We start from the raw sequence: 20648 nt of genomic DNA, 5'->3' as shown, positions 1-20648 counted from the left end.
TCCTATATTAAATTTGTTAAAAAAAAAAAAGAAATAATTAATGTAGAAACCAGAAAGCTTTCAACGATAAAGCAAAAGATATAATTAAAAGCCGTTGATATTTATTACTCCGTTATTACTAGCACCCTGGTCCCAATGTTCATTTTTACATTTTGGTCCTTACAATTATATAATATTTACAACTTCATGTAATATAAATCGAGGTGAGTATCTCTGTTTATCTTCTGTGTGTGTGTGTGAGTAAAGAAGAAACCCCTTATGATGTCTCACAATATTCAACGTCGTCGTTTAGGTGATGATTATAAGTTAAATTGTGGTTCGATTTATACAATTTCATGTACATTACCTCCCACACGCGCAATATGGCGGTTATGATGAAATCTCAAATTCATGGATTGTAAGTACGAATTTGTGTTTGTTCTATGCAATTTCATCTCATATTCAACTGTTTGGTACATTGATCAGTGTTTTCAGGTTCAAATTTTAGGTTTAATCTATTAATGCGTTTCTGTTTGTATGTAGTTTGAGCCTGAGATCTGCATCATCGTCACTTAGCCTCAGGAGGTATGAATACTTGCTGCTGTATTGTTCGTTTACATGTTGTTTTGATCTGATCTGATTGAGTGTTAGTCAATGTATACTCATTGATTCGAGTTCCTTAATTCATTTTGAACGTGTTTGATTTTGTTAGGTTTTGGATATAAATAGTTGCTCTATTATGTGTTGTTTTGGTGCATCTCATGGATTGTAAGTACGAATAGGTGGTTATTTTGTATGACTTAAAACTGTGGAACTATATACATATATGTGTGTTATAGAGAGAGAGAGAGAGAGAGAGAGAGAGAGGTGTTAAGACTAATCTATAACTAGGTTGAAACTGCTGAATATGTTTTCGTGCTAGTTTTACATATGTTCCACTAGGATATTTGCACGTTTTCTCATATGATTCCATTGACGCTGTTGCTTTAAGAGTACAATTGCCGCTCTAACTTTGGTTGTTAGTGTCGCGCTCTTGCAAATTAGCCTGTTCCTTGTTTGAATGAGATTGATAGTAGTTCGTTGTGAATGCACCGGCATGATATGCGTGCATGTATATTAAAAGTATTACCTTATTATGTATATTAAAAAGATATATAAAAAACAGATTTGGATTCAATGAAATTTAAAGATAGATTTAAGTGAAGGCAAGCTGTAAAAAACAATGGTTTGAACCAGAACAAGAACGAAAACAGAATACAACACAGCCGTAGCGACAAAATAGTGACGGAAAATTTTATTGTTTAACCCAAACCAAAAAACACCCCCCAAACCCTAGATCTTACATATGTAAGATCTTATACAAAAATACAGAAATACAAACGATGATCATCCTCTGATGATCACCATACTCAGAATCTCAATCTCTCTTTAACAGATGAGAGATTAAACAACACATGGATGAACAACTGGATAATCATCCACTGATGATTATCACAATCAGAAGATGATCTCTCACAACATACAACCGAGAGACTACTTTCAATCTTCTACAACAACAAATAAATAACCCTAAAATTCTCTCAAGATACAGAAGAATCAAAATGTATACCATATTCATACCCTACATGTAGGGTTGGGCTTGATTAAAGGTATAAAATACCCGGTACCAAATAACCGATTCCAAGTTTTTTCTTCGTCCGGTTTCAAGTATAGGGTTTTTGTGCACCTCTAGTACCGAGTACCCGACTATACTACTATACTAGTTACGAGGCCCATCATGCTCCCTATAGCCTACCAGCCCAATACAATCCACATCACGATTCTTTTATTTTGGCCTAAGAATCTTAGTTAAATTGCTTTTTATTAAGATTAGGTAAGTAGTTTTATTAATCAGATAATTATTCAAATAAATTAAGTTCATTTTTAATTAATTTAAAATTTTAAAAAATAAACAAAGCCATTGTGTCCGATCGCAAGTAAATAGGGGTTACAATTCAATAAAACTACTCCGATTTACAGGGGGGTATGGAGGGTCCCTGACTGTTCGGTCGCCTGAACTTGGTGTATAGTGTAGTACTCGGGTGATATTTTTTACAGATTTCCCTTTGATTATTTTTGACAAGGCATTATTTTTTTATTTGATATTAATTGGTTTTGTCAATACTTGTCACACAGGTGCAACATGTTGCAATTCATAGAGCAAAGTCATGCTTATTGGGAAGTTGTGTTTGGCCTACATTTACTATGTACGTCAATGATTTTGATAGTTTCTTGTATAAACAAGCCTTCTACATTTTCATTTCACTTTTTTCACACTCTAAACTCACTCAAAACACTCTCAAACTATTGAAAATACAAGCTTGAGGCAGATTGCATGCAAGATTATAAGTGAGCTTCAAACTCAATTTCCTTTCTCTTCATAAATTCTTTTTTTTTGAACGGCAAATTTGGATCACTGACGGACCACTGCAGTATCATCGTGTCACCAGCAGAACCACCCGATCATATCCATCTCCACTAGGCAATGATGCCTATACACCAATTCAGGAGGAAACCCAATAAATCTGGAAAAACCCCCTTTGTGAGAATCGAACCCATGACCTAATGGTCATAAGCCTTATCCCACCACCAAGATACCACTAGGCTATAATGCCATGGGTTCTTCATAAATTCTTGCTTCAACTTCTTTGTGTCCGGAAAACTCAACATTTTCATCCAAAACCTCTTTGTATCCTTAGATCAGATCTTTAGAAACCTTTTTCTGGCAAAAACTGTTTTCCGGCACCGGAAACTAACAGCGTTAGGGTTCCGTTAGTCAGGATCCAATGGTGGCCAATATGTCAATAATAGTTGGGACTGCTAGTGGTTATTTTTTAAGTTGAATCCAATATTCCTATATTAAATTTGTTAAAAAAAAAAAGAAATAATTAATGTAGAAACCAGAAAGCTTTCAACGATAAAGCAAAAGATATAATTAAAAGCCGTTGATATTTATTACTCCGTTATTACTAGCACCCTGGTCCCAATGTTCATTTTTACATTTTGGTCCTTACAATTATATAATATTTACAACTTCATGTAATATAAATCGAGGTGAGTATCTCTGTTTATCTTCTGTGTGTGTGTGTGTGAGTAAAGAAGAAACCCCTTATGATGTCTCACAATATTCAACGTCGTCGTTTAGGTGATGATTATAAGTTAAATTGTGGTTCGATTTATACAATTTCATGTACATTACCTCCCACACGCGCAATATGGCGGTTATGATGAAATCTCAAATTCATGGATTGTAAGTACGAATTTGTGTTTGTTCTATGCAATTTCATCTCATATTCAACTGTTTGGTACATTGATCAGTGTTTTCAGGTTCAAATTTTAGGTTTAATCTATTAATGCGTTTCTGTTTGTATGTAGTTTGAGCCTGAGATCTGCATCATCGTCACTTAGCCTCAGGAGGTATGAATACTTGCTGCTGTATTGTTCGTTTACATGTTGTTTTGATCTGATCTGATTGAGTGTTAGTCAATGTATACTCATTGATTCGAGTTCCTTAATTCATTTTGAACGTGTTTGATTTTGTTAGGTTTTGGATATAAATAGTTGCTCTATTATGTGTTGTTTTGGTGCATCTCATGGATTGTAAGTACGAATAGGTGGTTATTTTGTATGACTTAAAACTGTGGAACTATATACATATATGTGTGTTATAGAGAGAGAGAGAGAGAGAGAGAGAGAGAGAGAGAGGTGTTAAGACTAATCTATAACTAGGTTGAAACTGCTGAATATGTTTTCGTGCTAGTTTTACATATGTTCCACTAGGATATTTGCACGTTTTCTCATATGATTCCATTGACGCTGTTGCTTTAAGAGTACAATTGCCGCTCTAACTTTGGTTGTTAGTGTCGCGCTCTTGCAAATTAGCCTGTTCCTTGTTTGAATGAGATTGATAGTAGTTCGTTGTGAATGCACCGGCATGATATGCGTGCATGTATATTAAAAGTATTACCTTATTATGTATATTAAAAAGATATATAAAAAACAGATTTGGATTCAATGAAATTTAAAGATAGATTTAAGTGAAGGCAAGCTTTGTGTAATTTGAAAGATTGTATACAAAATGATGAAGAATATAAAAAATGAGCGGAAATATTATTGTGTACCAGAGGTTACATAGGAGACATAACACATCTAGTTATAGAGGCGTTGCGTCAAACTAAAACATGCAGATCAACTAAGGTAACGAAACAATAAAAAAACATGCTCTAAACCGTAAATATACCTGTTAGCTTATGTTTTGCATATGACAGAGGGAGATTTTAACTAATTTGTAGCTGACACATATTTTTCTTAACAGAGAGAATGATTGTGATGTATACAGGGGAGTAAAACTAATTATCTCAATAATAAATAATAGTAATTAGTAATTATTCAGAGACTGGTTACTTAGCTTATATGATCTTATGTTTTTTAGTTTCTCCAACAAAATAGATACACGGGTTAACTCAATTGTTGGGTTGGGGCTGGGATTTCGTATGTATTGATCATTCGTAAACAAGCAACATTGCTTCTTATGCTCACTTGCTATAGTCAAAGTTGTGTTGTACAGGTGGTGTATTTATCAGTTCTAAATCTCTTTTTGTAGTACTTTCATTTCAAGTTTCTATTATTAATTGTTCATAAATCAGGCTAACGGGTTGGATTTCACAAAGAGTAGTTTGATCAGGATGGTTGCCAGGCAAATAGATCATTACGGGTCAATTTAGAGACATTACACACTTTGACTTTCAAAAGTCAAACACCAGATTTGGTTCAAATTTAAAACAAAATTATTTCATGTGTTTATAGATATCATAGTTCGAAGGGATTGATTTCTACATGGTGAAAGTGACCGTGATAGGAGACCGATAATTGTTTAGCTAACATCATATATCAATAATTAATGTTTTGTTACTTCTTGTATTGGCTTTCTAAAACGTCTGTTTTTAAATATTGCAGAACTGCTTTGCCTCCTCGCCCTCTTATTTTGAGGGCGTGTGCATCTAATCCCGACCATGATCGGTTAGTGATTATTTTAGTATTTTTTCCTGATATTTTTGTGATTAATTTTTCAAACTTCTATCTTTCACAGATTTTTTATCTTGAAAAAAGGGGCAGTAGTAAAACTGAGAATCAAGGAGGTTTTGGAGGCTGCTTCTCAGGAGGCTGAAGCTGACATTGAAGCTGATCTTTATGCTGCTGAAGATTCCGAGATTCATGAAGTGGTGGTAAGTTTTCATGAGTTTTTATTGAAAATGATAAAAAAAAAAAAAAAAAAAAAAAACTTTAGCATAATGAGTTCTTTAATGATTTTATTCAGGAGAAGAGGCCAAAGAGTCTTTGGGGATTTGTGTCTCGTGAGGTCATAAATGCAATTTTGGGCGTCGAGATGTTTGCAATGTTGGGCATGTGCATCGGTTTCAAAAATTGGGTGAAACAATACCCAATAGTACCGATTTTGTTGTTTGTTTCGGTGATCGCTTTGAAGTATGCATTGTATAAAACAGGTATGACACCTGACAAATAGAGACTAGATTTGATTTAGTTGATAAACAGAAATTGTTAATGATAGATAGTATGGAAAGATATCTTGGAATACGAATTTGGTTGTTAATAATCAGTAGTAGATTGATAAATGATGGACTGTTTCTTAGTATGCTGTCATCCTCATCTTTCTTTTGGTTGAAAGATCCAAAGGGTTCATGTTTCTTAGAAAGCTCCTCTGTTTGAAATGAAATATATATATATATATATATATATTTTGGGAAATAAGGTTTTATATTAATTGGATAATGTTTAAATAAGTTACACTGTTTCAGAAAACACTTGCCAAATAAATTGTATAATAATGACCCAAACCCCTTAAATACAAATGACTTGGAATAAATTACCATTGCATATCAGACCAATAAAAAAGGTTGTATACCTGCCTAAATCATGCCCGGTATCTTTTTTTTGCGCATAGTTATAATATTTAAAGTAAATGTGTTTTCTTTCTCAATTAATCATCTACCATTTATATATGCTGGCCGTCTAAGTTGCTATTATCCTTGAAGCTGATGTAATATGTATGTTGGCAAAGATATAGTTTTTGAAAATTTAGGCTTGAAATAGAACTATCTATCCGGATTCGTAAAGTGAATGAATGATCAATGCATATAATTTAAACTCAAAAGTTACATTTACTAAAAATACGCTTCTGATGGATTTGATCCGGTTGGCTATTACCAAAAAAAACATTTTATACGTATATGGGTTGAATCGCCACACATACAAACATACCATTGTTTTGTCTGATCATCTATCTTGTGCTAGATTGCAATTGTTGGTCACGTGGGTGACACTTTATGTTACGCTTGTCGGAGCTTACCCTTTTGAGGATCCCATAGACCCTCTAAACCATGAAATTGTTTTTGTTTACAATGGCACTTTAATTTCATGTTGCTGCTTTTCTTTATAGGTGAATGAAACTTATGATTGTTTGTATGTATGTATGCCCTTGGCATTTCGATACCAAACTTATACCATGGTAAGTATTTTAACTGCCATGCTTAACACCCATCAACCACGGAGATGCTTAAGCGCCAACTTATCATGTGAGTTTAATCAACTACTTGAATTGCCATTTGAATAACCCGTCATCATTTTCTTATGTTCTAGAGATCGTTTATTGCTGTTTATTATATTAAACATGTGTTAATTTTACGTTTTTCAATTTTGTTGATAGAGCATTTCCTCATATTTGATTATGTGAAATTGTTAGGTGGTTGGGGAGTTTGTATTGTTCACCCATGATGATGTTGTCTTTGTACAAGAAGCAGATGTCAAACCAGTAAGTAATTTGTTTAATTAATAGTAGTAATCTATTCAAAATTATAAGATAATGTTGCATATGGAACTAATGAAAGTAGTATTATAACTAAACATAGCAGTGGTGGGAGATTATCTATATTGAAGATTTGATGGTAGCAAACCTAATGTCAAAGCATGTCACTCTTCTGCAAATGAAAAAGAAACAGAGTTAATTAACAATGACCGATCCTTGAGTTAGCGCACATCAATAATGTTTATCACAAGAAACATTTTCCGGTGTTAAGTTGCTGAATGTTGCTCATTTCCTGTACCCTCAATTTCTTTATACAATACACAATAGATAGCTTGAATTTTATGGATTTTCACACCACACAAATCATTTAAATAGTTGAGCGATGGCAGTTTGATACCCCTTCTCTTTCTCCGGTTTTCACTATAAATAGTTTTGCATTTAGATATTTGGTTGGTTTAATAAGTTTTTCATTTGACAAGTACTCGTGTAAATCAAATCTTGTATTGGAACAAATCACTGCTGGAGTGAAAGATGATGAAGAAATTAGGCATTGGCGATGAGCAAGAAAAATAATCAGCTTTCCCCTAATAATATAAACTAGTTATTTTCCTCTCTCGCGTTGCGGCGGGACCCAATGACTACAAAAGACGTGTCAGCAACGACAAACATATACCGAATATTAAAACATAAATAAAATTACGTGGTAAGGATAATCACTCCGTCATAAAAAAACGATTTTAAATAACCTACTATATAATAATAGGACCCACACGTCCTACACGTTGGAAATTCGGTTGTTTTCAGTTCAGTTATTATGGTGCTAACACGTTAAAATATAGATGAGCTCGGTACCGGTAACGGAAGCGAAAGTACCGATCTAGAAAATCATCGAAATTAGGTACCGGCACCGAAAATTCTACGTACAATACGGTATGGTATTTGAAGGTAAAAATCAACAAATACAGGTATGGTGCTAGACCGGTGTCGAACCTAAAGTAACGATTCTGAAAACGCCAAAAGGTGGGTACCAAATTGGTACCGATGGTATATTAAATTTGGTACCGATACGATACCGGTTCGTTTACAGGATTTGATACAATTTGCTCATCAATATTCCAAATATTCAAGTTAATTTTACATGCTACAATTCATTCATTACAGAAAAAAAAAAAGTAAGCAAAATAAGTTATTGTGTATATAAAACCTCATTCAAACGAAATACACTTTACTTACTGTGTGTATGAAAAGTAATCTAAACGGTGCAATTACTTGCATTGCTGCGTTGCTACAGGATTTGATGAGCTCGGTACCAACCGGTACCGAAAATACCGTGACCAAAATCCCCAAAAGTGGGTACCGGTACCGAATATACCTAGTATGGTACGGTTCGGTACCGGTCGGTACCGGTACGGCACCGGTATTTGAGGGTAAAAACCGGTGACTACTTGTGCAGAACCGGTACCGAAAATACACCGGTTTGGTAAATTTGAGACCGGTACCTATACCCGATACCATTTGCTCATCTGTTAATTCTAATTTTAATTTAATAATAAATCACTACTGTTCATTATGGTACGGTTCGGTACCGGTCGGTACTGGTACGATACCGGTATTTGAGGGTAAAAACCGGTGAATACCTGTGCAGAACCGGTACTGAAAATATACCGGTTTGGTAAATTTGAGATCGGTACCTACATCCGATACCATTTACTCATCTCTTAATTCTAATTTTAAATTATTATATTACAATTGTTCATTCTGTTTCATTATTATCATATATGAATATGAATTGAACCACTCAATTTATCATATATTAAAAACAATAAATACAAACGGTTTATACGGTTATGAGTTACTACTAGACTTCGTTTTTATAAATTAAGTTAAATGAAACATTAACAGAAAATAGGCAAAAAAACGAGAATCGATATGGAGTGTTTGGACACAAAAATATAGGTGGAATAAAGTTTAGGTGTAACACTGTAAGTTCAATTAAGAAATAAAAAGGAAAAAATTAATTAAACTACAACGGAGTTAAATAGGGCTACAAACGAATGGAATGAACACGAAGGAAACGATGTGTTCATGAACAGTTCATAAATATTTACCGAACGAGATTTCTGTTCGTGTTCATTTTTTTAAGGAAAGGAACGTGTTCGTTTATGTTAGTATTTTAATTTTAGGCCTCGAACACAGTTCATGAATAAACACAAACGAAGACAATTAATCGTTCGTGAATGGAAATGGACACATACGAATGTTCATAAAAACAAACAAGTGTTCATGAACACAAAAAAACATAACAAGTGTCAATGAACAACATATATAAAATTTTGAATAAAGTAGGCGTCTTTCATTATAAACATTAAGAAGGTCCACAAAAATATACTAATGAACTTGTGCATCTCAGATACAGTGGGAGAGTGAGGATGTACACAAGTCGGTGTTGTTTGGGGTGGGTATGAAGAGTGAGGATGTTGGTGCACAGGCTAAATTATTGGGATGCAGATCAGGAAGCATTCCTTTCGTGTATCTCGGTATAAAGGTGGGGGCGAATTTGAATAGGATCTCAAATTGGGACCCGGGGGTGGAGGTGTTTAGAGTCCGTCTTTCCAAATGGAAAGCGAATACTCTATCTATCGGTGGAAAAGTTAAGCTTATTAAGTTTGTTTTGGAGAGTCTCCCTACTTATTATTTTTCTTTATATAAAGTGCCGGTTAAAGTGGTGGAGAGATTGGAGGCCTTAATTTATGGGGTGGTAGAGAGGAGGTGAAAAAAAAATGCATTGGGTGAATTGGGATAGGGTTGCGAGGACGAAAAAAGTGGGAGGTTTGGGTTTAATAAAGTTGGGTGTTAGTAATAAAGCTCTTTTGCTGAAATGGATGTGGAGGTATAAAACGGAGCATGACGCCTTATGGAGGATTATTATTGATAATATACATGGGTCTAATAGAGGATGGGGATAGTTACCGATAAACAAAGATTTGTAGGAACCTGGAATAATATAGTTCAATTTGGGAATAAGTTTAATGTAAATGGCAGAGGTGTTGATAGTATGCTGAAGGGTAGAATTGGAAATGGAAGGGGTGTTCATTTTTGGCTTGATGTGTGGATTTCGGATGAAGCGTTGAAGGTTAAGTTTCCTAGTCTTTTCAGCAGAGAAAGGTATAAATGTTGCAGTGTAGCTGACATGTGCTCGAGGCTGGAAGATGATGGGTCGTTTGTTTGGGATTGGACTGCGGAATTGCAGTCGGCAGGCAAGCTGCAAAAAAATGGATTATACCTCATTGTGCGATTGAAGGCCGTTATGTGTATGAATGGTGTAAGTGGATACCAATCAAGTGCAATATTTTCGCTTGGCGAGCGGAACACGATCGGCTTCCTACTAAAGTGGCGTTGCGGAGGCGAAACATAAGAATCGAAGACGTGAAGTGTGTGCTTTGCGAGGATGGGGAAGAATCTATAGAACATATATTGACCGCATGTGGGTTTTGTGCAGGAGTGTGGCAATTGGTTTCTACATGGTGTGGGATTCCTAATATATATGCTTTTTCGGTAACGAATTTGCTTGAAGCACATAAATACAAAATGGGTCACGGGTGAAGAAGAAGGTGTTTAAAGGGATAATTATTATTTCGACATGGTGTCTATGGAAGGCAAGAAACGAGAAGCAATTTTCAAAGGTTCAAAAGAAGGTGGTTGAAGTCGTTTTCAAAAGTCAAAGCGATAGGGTATTTATGGTATAAAAATAGATTTAGATAAGGTATAGTTGATTGGGAAAAATGATGTAAGTTCGAATTTGAGCCGCGTTTGTTTTGGGTCGGCTCTATCTCCGCATTGGAGATGTAGGAACTGTTCGCGTAATTTAAATAAAATAAAACAATTTTTTTATTAAACAATTACAATACAAAAATAAGGAAAGCTGGAACAATACTTTTACAACTGAAATAAAATGAAATACAAGAAATTAGACGAAGAAGAAAGGCTGAGTCACGTGTACACACGCTTCCCTTAAAACAAATTCCGAGTCTCCCAGTAGTACTCATTTTGTTTCCAGGGTACAACAGCCGAAGCAGCGTACTGCCGGGGATGGCCTACAACCCGAAGGCTACCTTGAAGAATGCTCGAAGAAGATCAGAAAGAAGAAGTGGGAAAATTTGCAAGTTGCTGTTGTGTTGCAGGTGTCTTCTGCTACTGGGTATGGAGCTGTATTTATACAGCTCCTAAGTCGAAACAGTCAAAAGGAATTAAGGAGAGGTATAAATTGCATTAAACGTCTTCAATGCAATTTAATACGTCATTTAATTCGTTGTTAAAATCTGTTTGACTCGTCAGTTTTGAATGCAGAACTGAAACTGCTTCGTCATTAAATGCTGGAAGCTTCTACGCGCGCGCGCAAGACACACTGGTGCGCGCGCAGGTCTGAACGCTCATGCGCGTTGCGTCCTTTTGGCTCACTGCCATACACACGTGCGACATACTGACTCAGGTCCATGCACGCCTCCGCGCGTGTGCCACGTCTCCTGTGAGCCTATACGAGCACGCCACACAGTCGCGACGTTTTGGCTCACTTTGGTGCACCGCGCACGTCACATCAGGGCCATGCACCATGCGCGCATCCGCGCGCCTTCAAGCCACATGTACGTGCGCGCGGCGGACTGCCACGTCACGCGCCTCGAACCTGCACGACACTTGGTCCTTGCAGCCCCTGTGATCCACCACACGCACATGGTCAAAAATACCAAGGCGGCTCTCAAGCGGCGATGCGAAGTGCAAAGTGCGCCATCAAAGCGGCACATTGCCCACGCGCGCGTGTGCGAGTGCGAGTACGAGTTAGGGTGCTCCGCACCCTTCGCGAGTACACTTAGTGTGTGCTTCCATGAAACAATAAGTATGGAGAGTTCCCACTTAAATACCCATTTAAGTTTCATCTCTCCTCCTATGTGGGACAAGGTGCAACTTTCCCTTTTGTTTCAGCATTCAATGGTTCAAACACCCAACTTTGAGCATCGATATCTCTTTCATCTTAATTCCGTTTTGGACGTGGTTTAGTTCGTTGCGAAGCCCTTCCAACATAGAACACAAAACCAGAAATAAATATATAAAACCCGCTCATTTTCTTATATTTATTTCTAGTCCAAAATAGGAAAAAAAATCATTTTCTTATGTTTGTGAAAAATGTTATTTTCACCAATTTTTCCAACAATCCCCCACATGAAACATGTTATTTTCATCAAATTTCCAACAATCCCCCACATGTATGGAAATCGATATTTTCCTTACACTTTTCAACGATAAACTTTGACAGTTGAATATTGCAAGATAGGTAGGTTGTTGCCTTTGAACTTTCTTTTGTGAAGCATATTTAGCTTACTAGCGGTTTGTAGACGCGATGTCTTTGAACATACTTCCATTTGTGTAAACGACAATACATTTCACACAATACTCTCCTTGGTTTGGCCAACCCCTTATTGCCGTGTCCTATTTTGGTCCTGGAACACTTGTCTAGTTCTGCGAGAGCTCTAGGCTTGCGCACCCCACAAAGCCATTTGAAGCGATCCTACTTCTCTCTCACATAGGTGATTCCCATGAATCATTAAAAGCATCATGGTTATTTGATTTCCCGAAATCGTTAACCTTAATATGCTTATACGAAGCTAATAGAAGCCAGCTGGAGAGCACTTAAGGCTTAGAAAAGTGGCTATAAAAGTTACCAAATAAAAAGGAGATTTTAGTTTCAATACTTAGGGTTTATCCCTATAAATGTATTGTAAAGAAAACTTGGGTTTTATCCCATTTATCTATTTTAAACATTTTAGTGTTTAACTCTGATAAAAATATTTCCTAACTACGGTCCTGATGAAAAATTTTCGCTGCCAAATTAATAAACACGATACTATCTGACTGGTTCGCGGCTCCCGCTCCCAGGATGGGGTCAGGGGTCGTGACAACGGGATTGTGAGAAAACCCTCTTTTCACATTCTCTCTCCCCCTGCTGCTCTCTGCCTTCTCTGGTTATTGATGTGCGTGTAGTGTAATATAATTTTGATGTATATTTAAGCCCCTTTTTACACTTTTAGCCAAGTTTTAAATTTATAAAACACGATATTCACTAACACTAAACACACATATGGGCAAGTGCACCCATCGTGGACGTAGTATAGTGTTGGTAAGATACCGAGGTCGTCCAAGGACACAAGAGCTTTTAATACCGGTTTATCCTCAACGTCTAATCAAATCAAAAAGTGAGAAAAATGTTTTAAACTAAGAAAAATAAAAACTAACTAAATGCTGAAAAATAAAATAAAATAAAAACAGATAGACAAGATGAATCACTTGGATCCGACATGTGTATTAGTATAACCTTTGATTATTTTCGCACTTTTGCACTTGTTTAAGAGATTATCTTAGTTATTGTAGTAGGCCCCTCTTTTGAAGGCGACGTTACCCTCAACCCAGTAGTTTGAGTCAGCAAGGATACAATCCTAAAGGGTCGAATTATTGAAAGATAATGAATTAAGTTATTAATGCAAATTGTGGTAGGCCCCGCTTTTGGCGGCGACGTTACCCTCGGCTAAGTAGTCTGAGTCAGCAGGGATACAGTCCTAAATAGCCGGGTTATAGTATTAATAGTAGTTAACTTATGAGGGGGTCAAAGAGTTTGGATCCCCGCCATCCAATACCTATGGGCATTGAAGGAGATCCTACTAAATTTGACCCAGGTCCCAAGCAGGACCTCTAAACGCTGAACAAGGGCAAGACCCTTACCAAACCGTTCCCTTAACCCCCGACCAGGTAGCCAACATACCTCCATATAGACCGTGGAGATATGAATGGTGAAAATCTTTTATTTTATATAGACAGTAAAATAACGCCAAGACACCACGGACAAACGATAAGGAAAGATCACCTTCAACATAAGTAACTAGTTATTAAAGTCATTAATACAAAACCAAATAAAAAGTGCAAAAGATTAAAAATAAAAAGTATTATACTAAACACTTGTCTTCACCAAGTGATGTAAGAGACTTAGGCAAACATGGCCTTGATTGTCAAGAACTCTTACTATCAATCTTGGATCCCGAGACGACTCACACACTCTACGATGGACAATGGATGATGGTGGTGGATGATGGTGTTATGGTGGTGGTGGGTGGTGGATGAAGTGTGAGAGAGGTGGTGTGCCAAGGGATGAGTTGAAATGAAGCTAAGCACTCCTATTTATAGGCTGAACAGAAGCCTGGGCACGGCCCCGTGTCCGCTGGACACGCCCCCGTGCCCGTCTGACACTCTCTCTCTTCATTAATTGTAATTCAGAATTACAATAAATGCACCTGCAGCACTCTGACCACGCCCCCGTATCCGCTGGGCACGGCCCCGTGGTGGGCAATAGAAGCTTCTACCACTTTGTCTTTTGTGCCAGGGCTGACCATTCTGGACACTGCCCCGTGCTCGCTGAGCACGGCCCCGTGTTGAGCTGGACACGCCCCGTGTCCGCTGGACACAGCCCCGTGTTCAGCTGGGCACAGCCCCATGCTCAGCTGGGCACAGCCCCATGCTCAGCTTTCTTCTTGTTTTTGCTTTGGGAGATGCTGTCGAGGAGTCGGGTGATGTGTGTAAAATGCAACATATAAAACACATCGATTAAGGCATAAAACTAACCCTTTTTAAGTACTAATGTTGGAAAAAGAGTGTTTTTGTCTTCCTTTTGTATTTTCAGGATGAAATGAGCTCAAAATCACAAAAGAAGCAAAAAGACCACTTATTCTACCATAAATACAAGAAAAGGAACAAAAGTGGACTGCCCGGACCCTCAACGGCACCTCCCAAGACAAAGAGAAGAAAACAGAGTCTGAACACGCCCCGTGTCCAGCGAACACGGGGGCGTGCCCAGGAAGCAGCAGAAAAGACAAACCAGTAGAAGCTTCCATTGCTCACCACGGGGCCGTGCCCAGCGAGCACGGGGGCGTGGTGAAAGTACAGCAGGCGCATTAATTGTAATTCGCAATTACAATTAATGAAGAGAGAGAGTGTCAGACGGGCACGGGGCCATGTCCAGCCTTCTATTCAGCCTATAAATAGAGGAGCTTGGTTTCATTCTCTCTCATCCCTTGGCACACCACCTCTCTCACACTTCATCCACCACCCACCACCACCATAACACCATCATCCACCACCATCATCCATTGTCCATCATAGAGTGTGTGAGTCGTCTCGGGATCCAAGATTGATCGTAAGAGTTCTTGACAATCAAGGCCATGTTTGCCTAAGTCTCTTACATCACTTGGTGAAGACAAGTGTTTAGTATAATACTTTTTATTTTTAATCTTTTGCACTTTTTATTTGGTTTTGTATTAATGACTTTAATAACTAGTTACTTATGTTGAAGGTGATCTTTCCTTATCGTTTGTCCGTGGTGTCTTGGCATTATTTTACTGTCTATATAAAATAAAAGATTTTCACCATTCATATCTCCACGGTCTATATGGAGGTATGTTGGCTACCTGGTCGGGGGTTAAGGGAACGGTTTGGTAAGGGTCTTGCCCTTGTTCAGCGTTTAGAGGTCCTGCTTGGGACCTGGGTCAAATTTAGTAGGATCTCCTTCAATGCCCATAGGTATTGGATGGCGGGGATCCAAACTCTTTGACCCCCTCATAAGTTAACTACTATTAATACTATAACCCAGCTATTTAGGACTGTATCCCTGCTGACTCAGACTACTTAGCCGAGGGTAACGTCACCGCCAAAAGCGGGGCCTACCATAATTTGCATTAATAACTTAATTCATTATCTTTCAATAATCCGACCCTTTAGGATTGTATCCTTGCTGACGCAAACTACTGGGTTGAGGGTAACGTCGCCTTCAAAAGAGGGGCCTACTACAATAACTAAGATAATCTCTTAAACAAGTGCAAAAGTGCGAAAATAATCAAAGGTTATACTAATACACGTGTCGGATCCAAGTGATTCATCTTGTCTATCTGTTTTTATTTTATTTTTCAGCATTTAGTTAGTTTTTATTTTTCTTAGTTTAAATCATTTTTCTAACTTTTTGATTTGGTTAGACGTTGAGGATAAACCGGTATTAAAAGCTCTTGTGTCCTTGGACGACCTCGGTATCTTACCAACACTATACTACGTCCACGATGGGTGCACTTGCCCATATGTGTGTTTAGTGTTAGTGAATATCGTGTTTTATAAATTTAAACCTTGGCTAAAAGTGTAAAAAGGGCTTAAATACTCATCTAAATTATATACACACCGACACGCATCAAGTTTTTGGCGCCGTTGCCGGGGACACAAGGATTTTAAGAAAGTTAGGAATCAACGGCCTAATCATCTTTTTATTTTTCTTTAATTTTTAGGATTTTTTTTTAGGTTTTTCAGCCTCTGCAGAGCTCAACACGGGGCCGTGCCCGCTGAACACGCCCCGTGCTCAATCATTGGAACTGGCAATCCTGTTTTATATCAGACAGTAGGCTGAACACGGGGCCGTGTCCACTCAACACGCCCCCGTGCCCAAGATTCAGTTGCTGAAAACAGAACCGTTAGATCCCGGCGGTTGGTAATTTCTGATACAAACATGAGTGATAGTGATTCTTTTTACTTTCGGCACTCTTATGGTTTGTGGTGTCGAATTTGTGGAGGCGAACATGAGGAATTAAAATGTTTTTTCCTCACTTATAGGCCCCACTATATAGACCCACCGATTCCTTGTAACCTTAAGAGGGGCGAAAGTAAAAATAAGCACTACTTCTCCCTCGAATGCGCCCAACCAGATATTCTAGGAGAAATGCTCCTTGACGAGTTATTTCAACTAGAAGAACTACTTCTAAATTGGTCAAAAGAACTTAGGAAGGATTTCTTAGATCCATCCCAAGATGATGACCATGAGGAAATGTTGGAACCGCATTCCGACAACCTCGTTGCTCCCGAAAATACCTTTTTACCTAAAAAAGACGTGGACGATAGTCGTCCCTGTGCCGATTGTGCCGTGAAGGACTCCCCATCGACTTCGTTCGGTGCATACATAGACCTGAGCGATTCGGCATACACCTTCTTTAACGAGAGCCCGGAAAAGGGTTGGACTTGTCCACCTAGAATGAAAATAGGAATTACCCTCACCGATAACCTCTTGCGTTCTCGCCTTAGTATAGGACAATTAAGGTATCTTAGGCACTTTGGGGTTGTTCCAACAAGTCAAGAGCCACCCAATACGAATTAGCTCCTTAATAAAGACAAAACTTCATAAGTCAGCTTTCCGACACGGGGCCGTGCTCGGCCAACACGCCCCCGTGTCCACCAAAAGATTCCCCTCTGATCAGAACGTCAGAATACGGACAAACTGTGTCAGAATTTCATCTGCACACGGGGCCGTGTCCAGCGGACACGGGGCCGTGTCCAGCAGGCTGTCATTTTCTATAAATGCAGCCAAAAATCCTGCACATTTGGACCAACTTGGGGACAGAGATTTGAAGGAATCTTCTCTCAAACAATCCTAGGGAAGTCTAAAAGAAGTTTCCAACAACCCATCTTGTCCTTTCCTCTTCTAGACATTTCCTTCTTCTTCATCTTTCTTCAAGAACTACCATGAAAAGTTTGAATTTTCAATCTTTGTGGTAGGGAATAATGAGTTTTGATCATAGAATCTTGGTAAAAACATGTTATGTAACATTGTTTAAAGTTATTTACTGTCAAAAAGCTTGCATAAACTCAGAAAATAACTTAAAAACCCAAGATTCCTTGCTCCAAAATTCTGCAGAAAGATGAACACGGGGCCGTGCTCACTGAGCACGGGGCCGTGTCCAGAAACTGTTTCGTCCTATAAACTATTTTTGGTTTATTTTTCGTAGAATGGCGAGTGAAAACAGCGAAACATCATCCGTTCATTCCTCAAACAGCCGAAGGGGAAGGAGGCCCTCCGTTGAAGCTACACTTGTGCACTACGTGATAGCGCTAAGGGAAGCTCTCGATGAGATGACGTCTGTAGAGGAGGTCCTCATTGACCGTATTAACGATCTTACAATGGGACTGGAAAGCAGCTTCCAAGAGATTAACCTTTTGCACCAAAGGTTAAACATTTTGGTAACACCCCCCATGGAACCAGTTCTTCCACAACAAGACTGGAACTTGGCACTCGGTATTAACAACCCTACCGGGTGGGGAGACTTCCCCGCAGAACCTCCTATGGAAAACCCACAAGAAGTTCCGGCGGAAGTTGAAACTCCTCAAACAAATGCAAACGAGCCCTCTTTCCTCCTTCCAAGGGAGGTAGAGGAGTGGCTTGCCGACATATGAGGAGAACCGCACCCGAAAGGTGGAGCTCTACAAAGCCTTATCTAACCAAGATTAGTAGATTCTTGGAAATTTTGCTAAATTAAAATAAAACATAGGGCTAGAACTCCATATCTATGTAATTTTTATCTTTATGTAATGTCTCTCTATTAGCAATGTTATGATGGTTTTTATGATTTATGGATTCATGGTGGCAATAGATGAAAAAGGGAACGAGAAAAATGGAACCATGCACGAAGAACAGAGCAAACCGACAAAAATCTCCATAACAGAAGGCACAACACGGGCCGTGCTCAACCAACACGGCCCCGTGCTGAGCCCCCTGCAGAAAATCACCCAGTTCAGGTAACTGGACACGGGCCGTGTTCAGCGGACACGCCCCCGTGTCCAGGCTTCTGTTTCAATTCTATAATTTTTGTTACTGGCACTTGACCACGGGGCCGTGCCCGGTCAACACGGGGCCGTGTCCAGAGTGCCAGTAACACAAATCTTTGTTTCTAAACACACTTTTACACATTCTAATCAACCAAAAACTTTATTTTTGGACACATTGAGGACAATGTGTAATTTAAGTGTGGGGGGGATGCTAGAACCTTGAAATTTTGCAAAATCCTAAACACAAGCCTTACACAAAACTCTATTGGAACCGCTAAACACCCCAAATTTAAAAAAAAAAAAAAAAAACTTTTCATTTTTTTTATTTTTCTTGTCTTAGTTTAAGTTGGGAATAACAAGTTATAAAAGGGTTATATTTTTACAAGTTTACAACCGATAGCGTCGTGATAAAAAGAACTAACATAAGAAAATTATGAAACGGCATAACAAGTCTAGTTAAAAAATTCGATTATATATGCTTGGTCACATTAAAAACCCATTCCCACAAAAGTGAGTTTTGAGCCTTTATTGAGCATAAAAATACACATATTTAGATTAAATGCTCATTTTTCGTTTCTTGTGTGAATAGCCGCTCGGTCTTTACAAATCTAGAACTTGCCACGACGATACATTCCCGGTCCTTACCAACTTAAACCCAAGTAAGTAAATGATGGAGGCATTAGGACTAACTATTTTTCTTTCAAAACCATTATTTTTCATTTTTTTTTTACCTACCCAAAATCCCCCTAGAAAACCCCTTTGAGCCTAAACCTTTCATTTCATTACCCCCAAAACATTTTTTTTTTACCCACCAAAAACCTTTTTCATTTTTCACCTTTATTTTAGTAACAAGCTCGGTTTTTCATAAACGTACCCTTTCATGTGACAAAAATATATATATATATATATATATATATGAAGTCAAAAACAAACAAAAGCTACAAAAAGCTTGTTTGAGAAATACTTCAAAGAAATAATAAGTCACTAAAAACAAGGTATTTTACGAAAACCGACACTTGTTACGATTTTCGCCCTTTTTACTAACCACTAACCAACCACCCACCTTTAAACCCAAGCCTTCACCCCAAAAGTCCTCTTGATATTTACAAAGGTAAAAAGTTAAAAAGGAGGAGGATTGATTGCTTGGCAAGCCTATGGAAGACGTAAGTTCCGTGCCGCTCTCGAGTGATTCACTTAAATATACACCTTCGGCCGAGTGTTGAGTGATCTCCCGTGAGGTATGTGAACTTGTATATAAATGGAATTTTAATAAGGCATGTTATGCCCAAATAAGTAGTTTATCTTATGAAAAGTTCAAAATAAATCATAACGAATAGGATTGTAAATAAAATAAAAATAAAACCTATAAAAACCTTGGATTCCCGACACTCTAGGACAAGCTAAAAAAAAAAACTTCTCTTCTACCTATTCCATTTGGGAGTGTAAGCCACATATAAAGAGTTTTGCTTGAGGACAAGCAAAAGTTCAAGTGTGGGGGTATTTGATGTGTGTAAAATGCAACATATAAAACACATCGATTAAGGCATAAAACTAACCCTTTTTAAGTACTAATGTTGGAAAAAGAGTGTTTTTGTCTTCCTTTTGTATTTTCAGGATGAAATGAGCTCAAAATCACAAAAGAAGCAAAAAGACCACTAATTCTACCATAAATACAAGAAAAGGAACAAAAGTGGACTGCCCGGACCCTCAACGGCACCTCCCAAGACAAAGAGAAGAAAACAGAGTCTGAACACGCCCCGTGTCCAGCGAACACGGGGGCGTGCCCAGGAAGCAGCAGAAAAGACAAACCAGTAGAAGCTTCCATTGCTCACCACGGGGCCGTGCCCAGCGAGCACGGGGGCGTGGTGAAAGTACAGCAGGCGCATTAATTGTAATTCGCAATTACAATTAATGAAGAGAGAGAGTGTCAGACGGGCACGGGGCCGTGTCCAGCCTTCTGTTCAGCCTATAAATAGAGGAGCTTGGTTTCATTCTCTCTCATCCCTTGGCACACCACCTCTCTCACACTTCATCCACCACCCACCACCACCATAACACCATCATCCACCACCATCATCCATTGTCCATCATAGAGTGTGTGAGTCGTCTCGGGATCCAAGATTGATCGTAAGAGTTC

At 38.3% G+C, this 20648-nt stretch overlaps 1 protein-coding gene across 6 annotated transcripts; it reads left to right on the top strand.

Moving 5' to 3' along the window:
• The first annotated feature begins 221 nt into the window (after window positions 1-221).
• LOC110890967 lies at window positions 222-7240 on the top strand. Of its 6 annotated transcripts, none has more exons than XM_022138621.2 (8): window positions 3075-3268; window positions 3394-3435; window positions 4975-5037; window positions 5108-5243; window positions 5336-5522; window positions 6476-6611; window positions 6779-6847; window positions 6948-7240. In XM_022138621.2, exons 1-6 carry the CDS (start codon window positions 3207-3209, stop codon window positions 6481-6483), a joined length of 498 nt encoding a protein of 165 aa, XP_021994313.1. In that variant the 5' UTR covers window positions 3075-3206; the 3' UTR covers window positions 6484-6611; window positions 6779-6847; window positions 6948-7240. The 6 variants fall into 6 exon arrangements, with proteins under 6 accessions (XP_021994310.1, XP_021994311.1, XP_021994313.1 ...); XM_035980046.1 differs by having other exon boundaries at window positions 6945-7240; XM_022138618.2 differs by lacking the exons at window positions 3075-3268; window positions 6476-6611 and adding an exon at window positions 222-397.
• The last annotated feature ends 13408 nt before the right edge of the window (window positions 7241-20648 follow it).

The sequence above is a fragment of the Helianthus annuus genome, chromosome 11, assembly GCF_002127325.2.
Source record: "Helianthus annuus cultivar XRQ/B chromosome 11, HanXRQr2.0-SUNRISE, whole genome shotgun sequence".
Lineage (NCBI taxonomy): Eukaryota > Viridiplantae > Streptophyta > Magnoliopsida > Asterales > Asteraceae > Helianthus > Helianthus annuus.
This window is presented reverse-complemented; position numbering and strand designations above follow the sequence as displayed.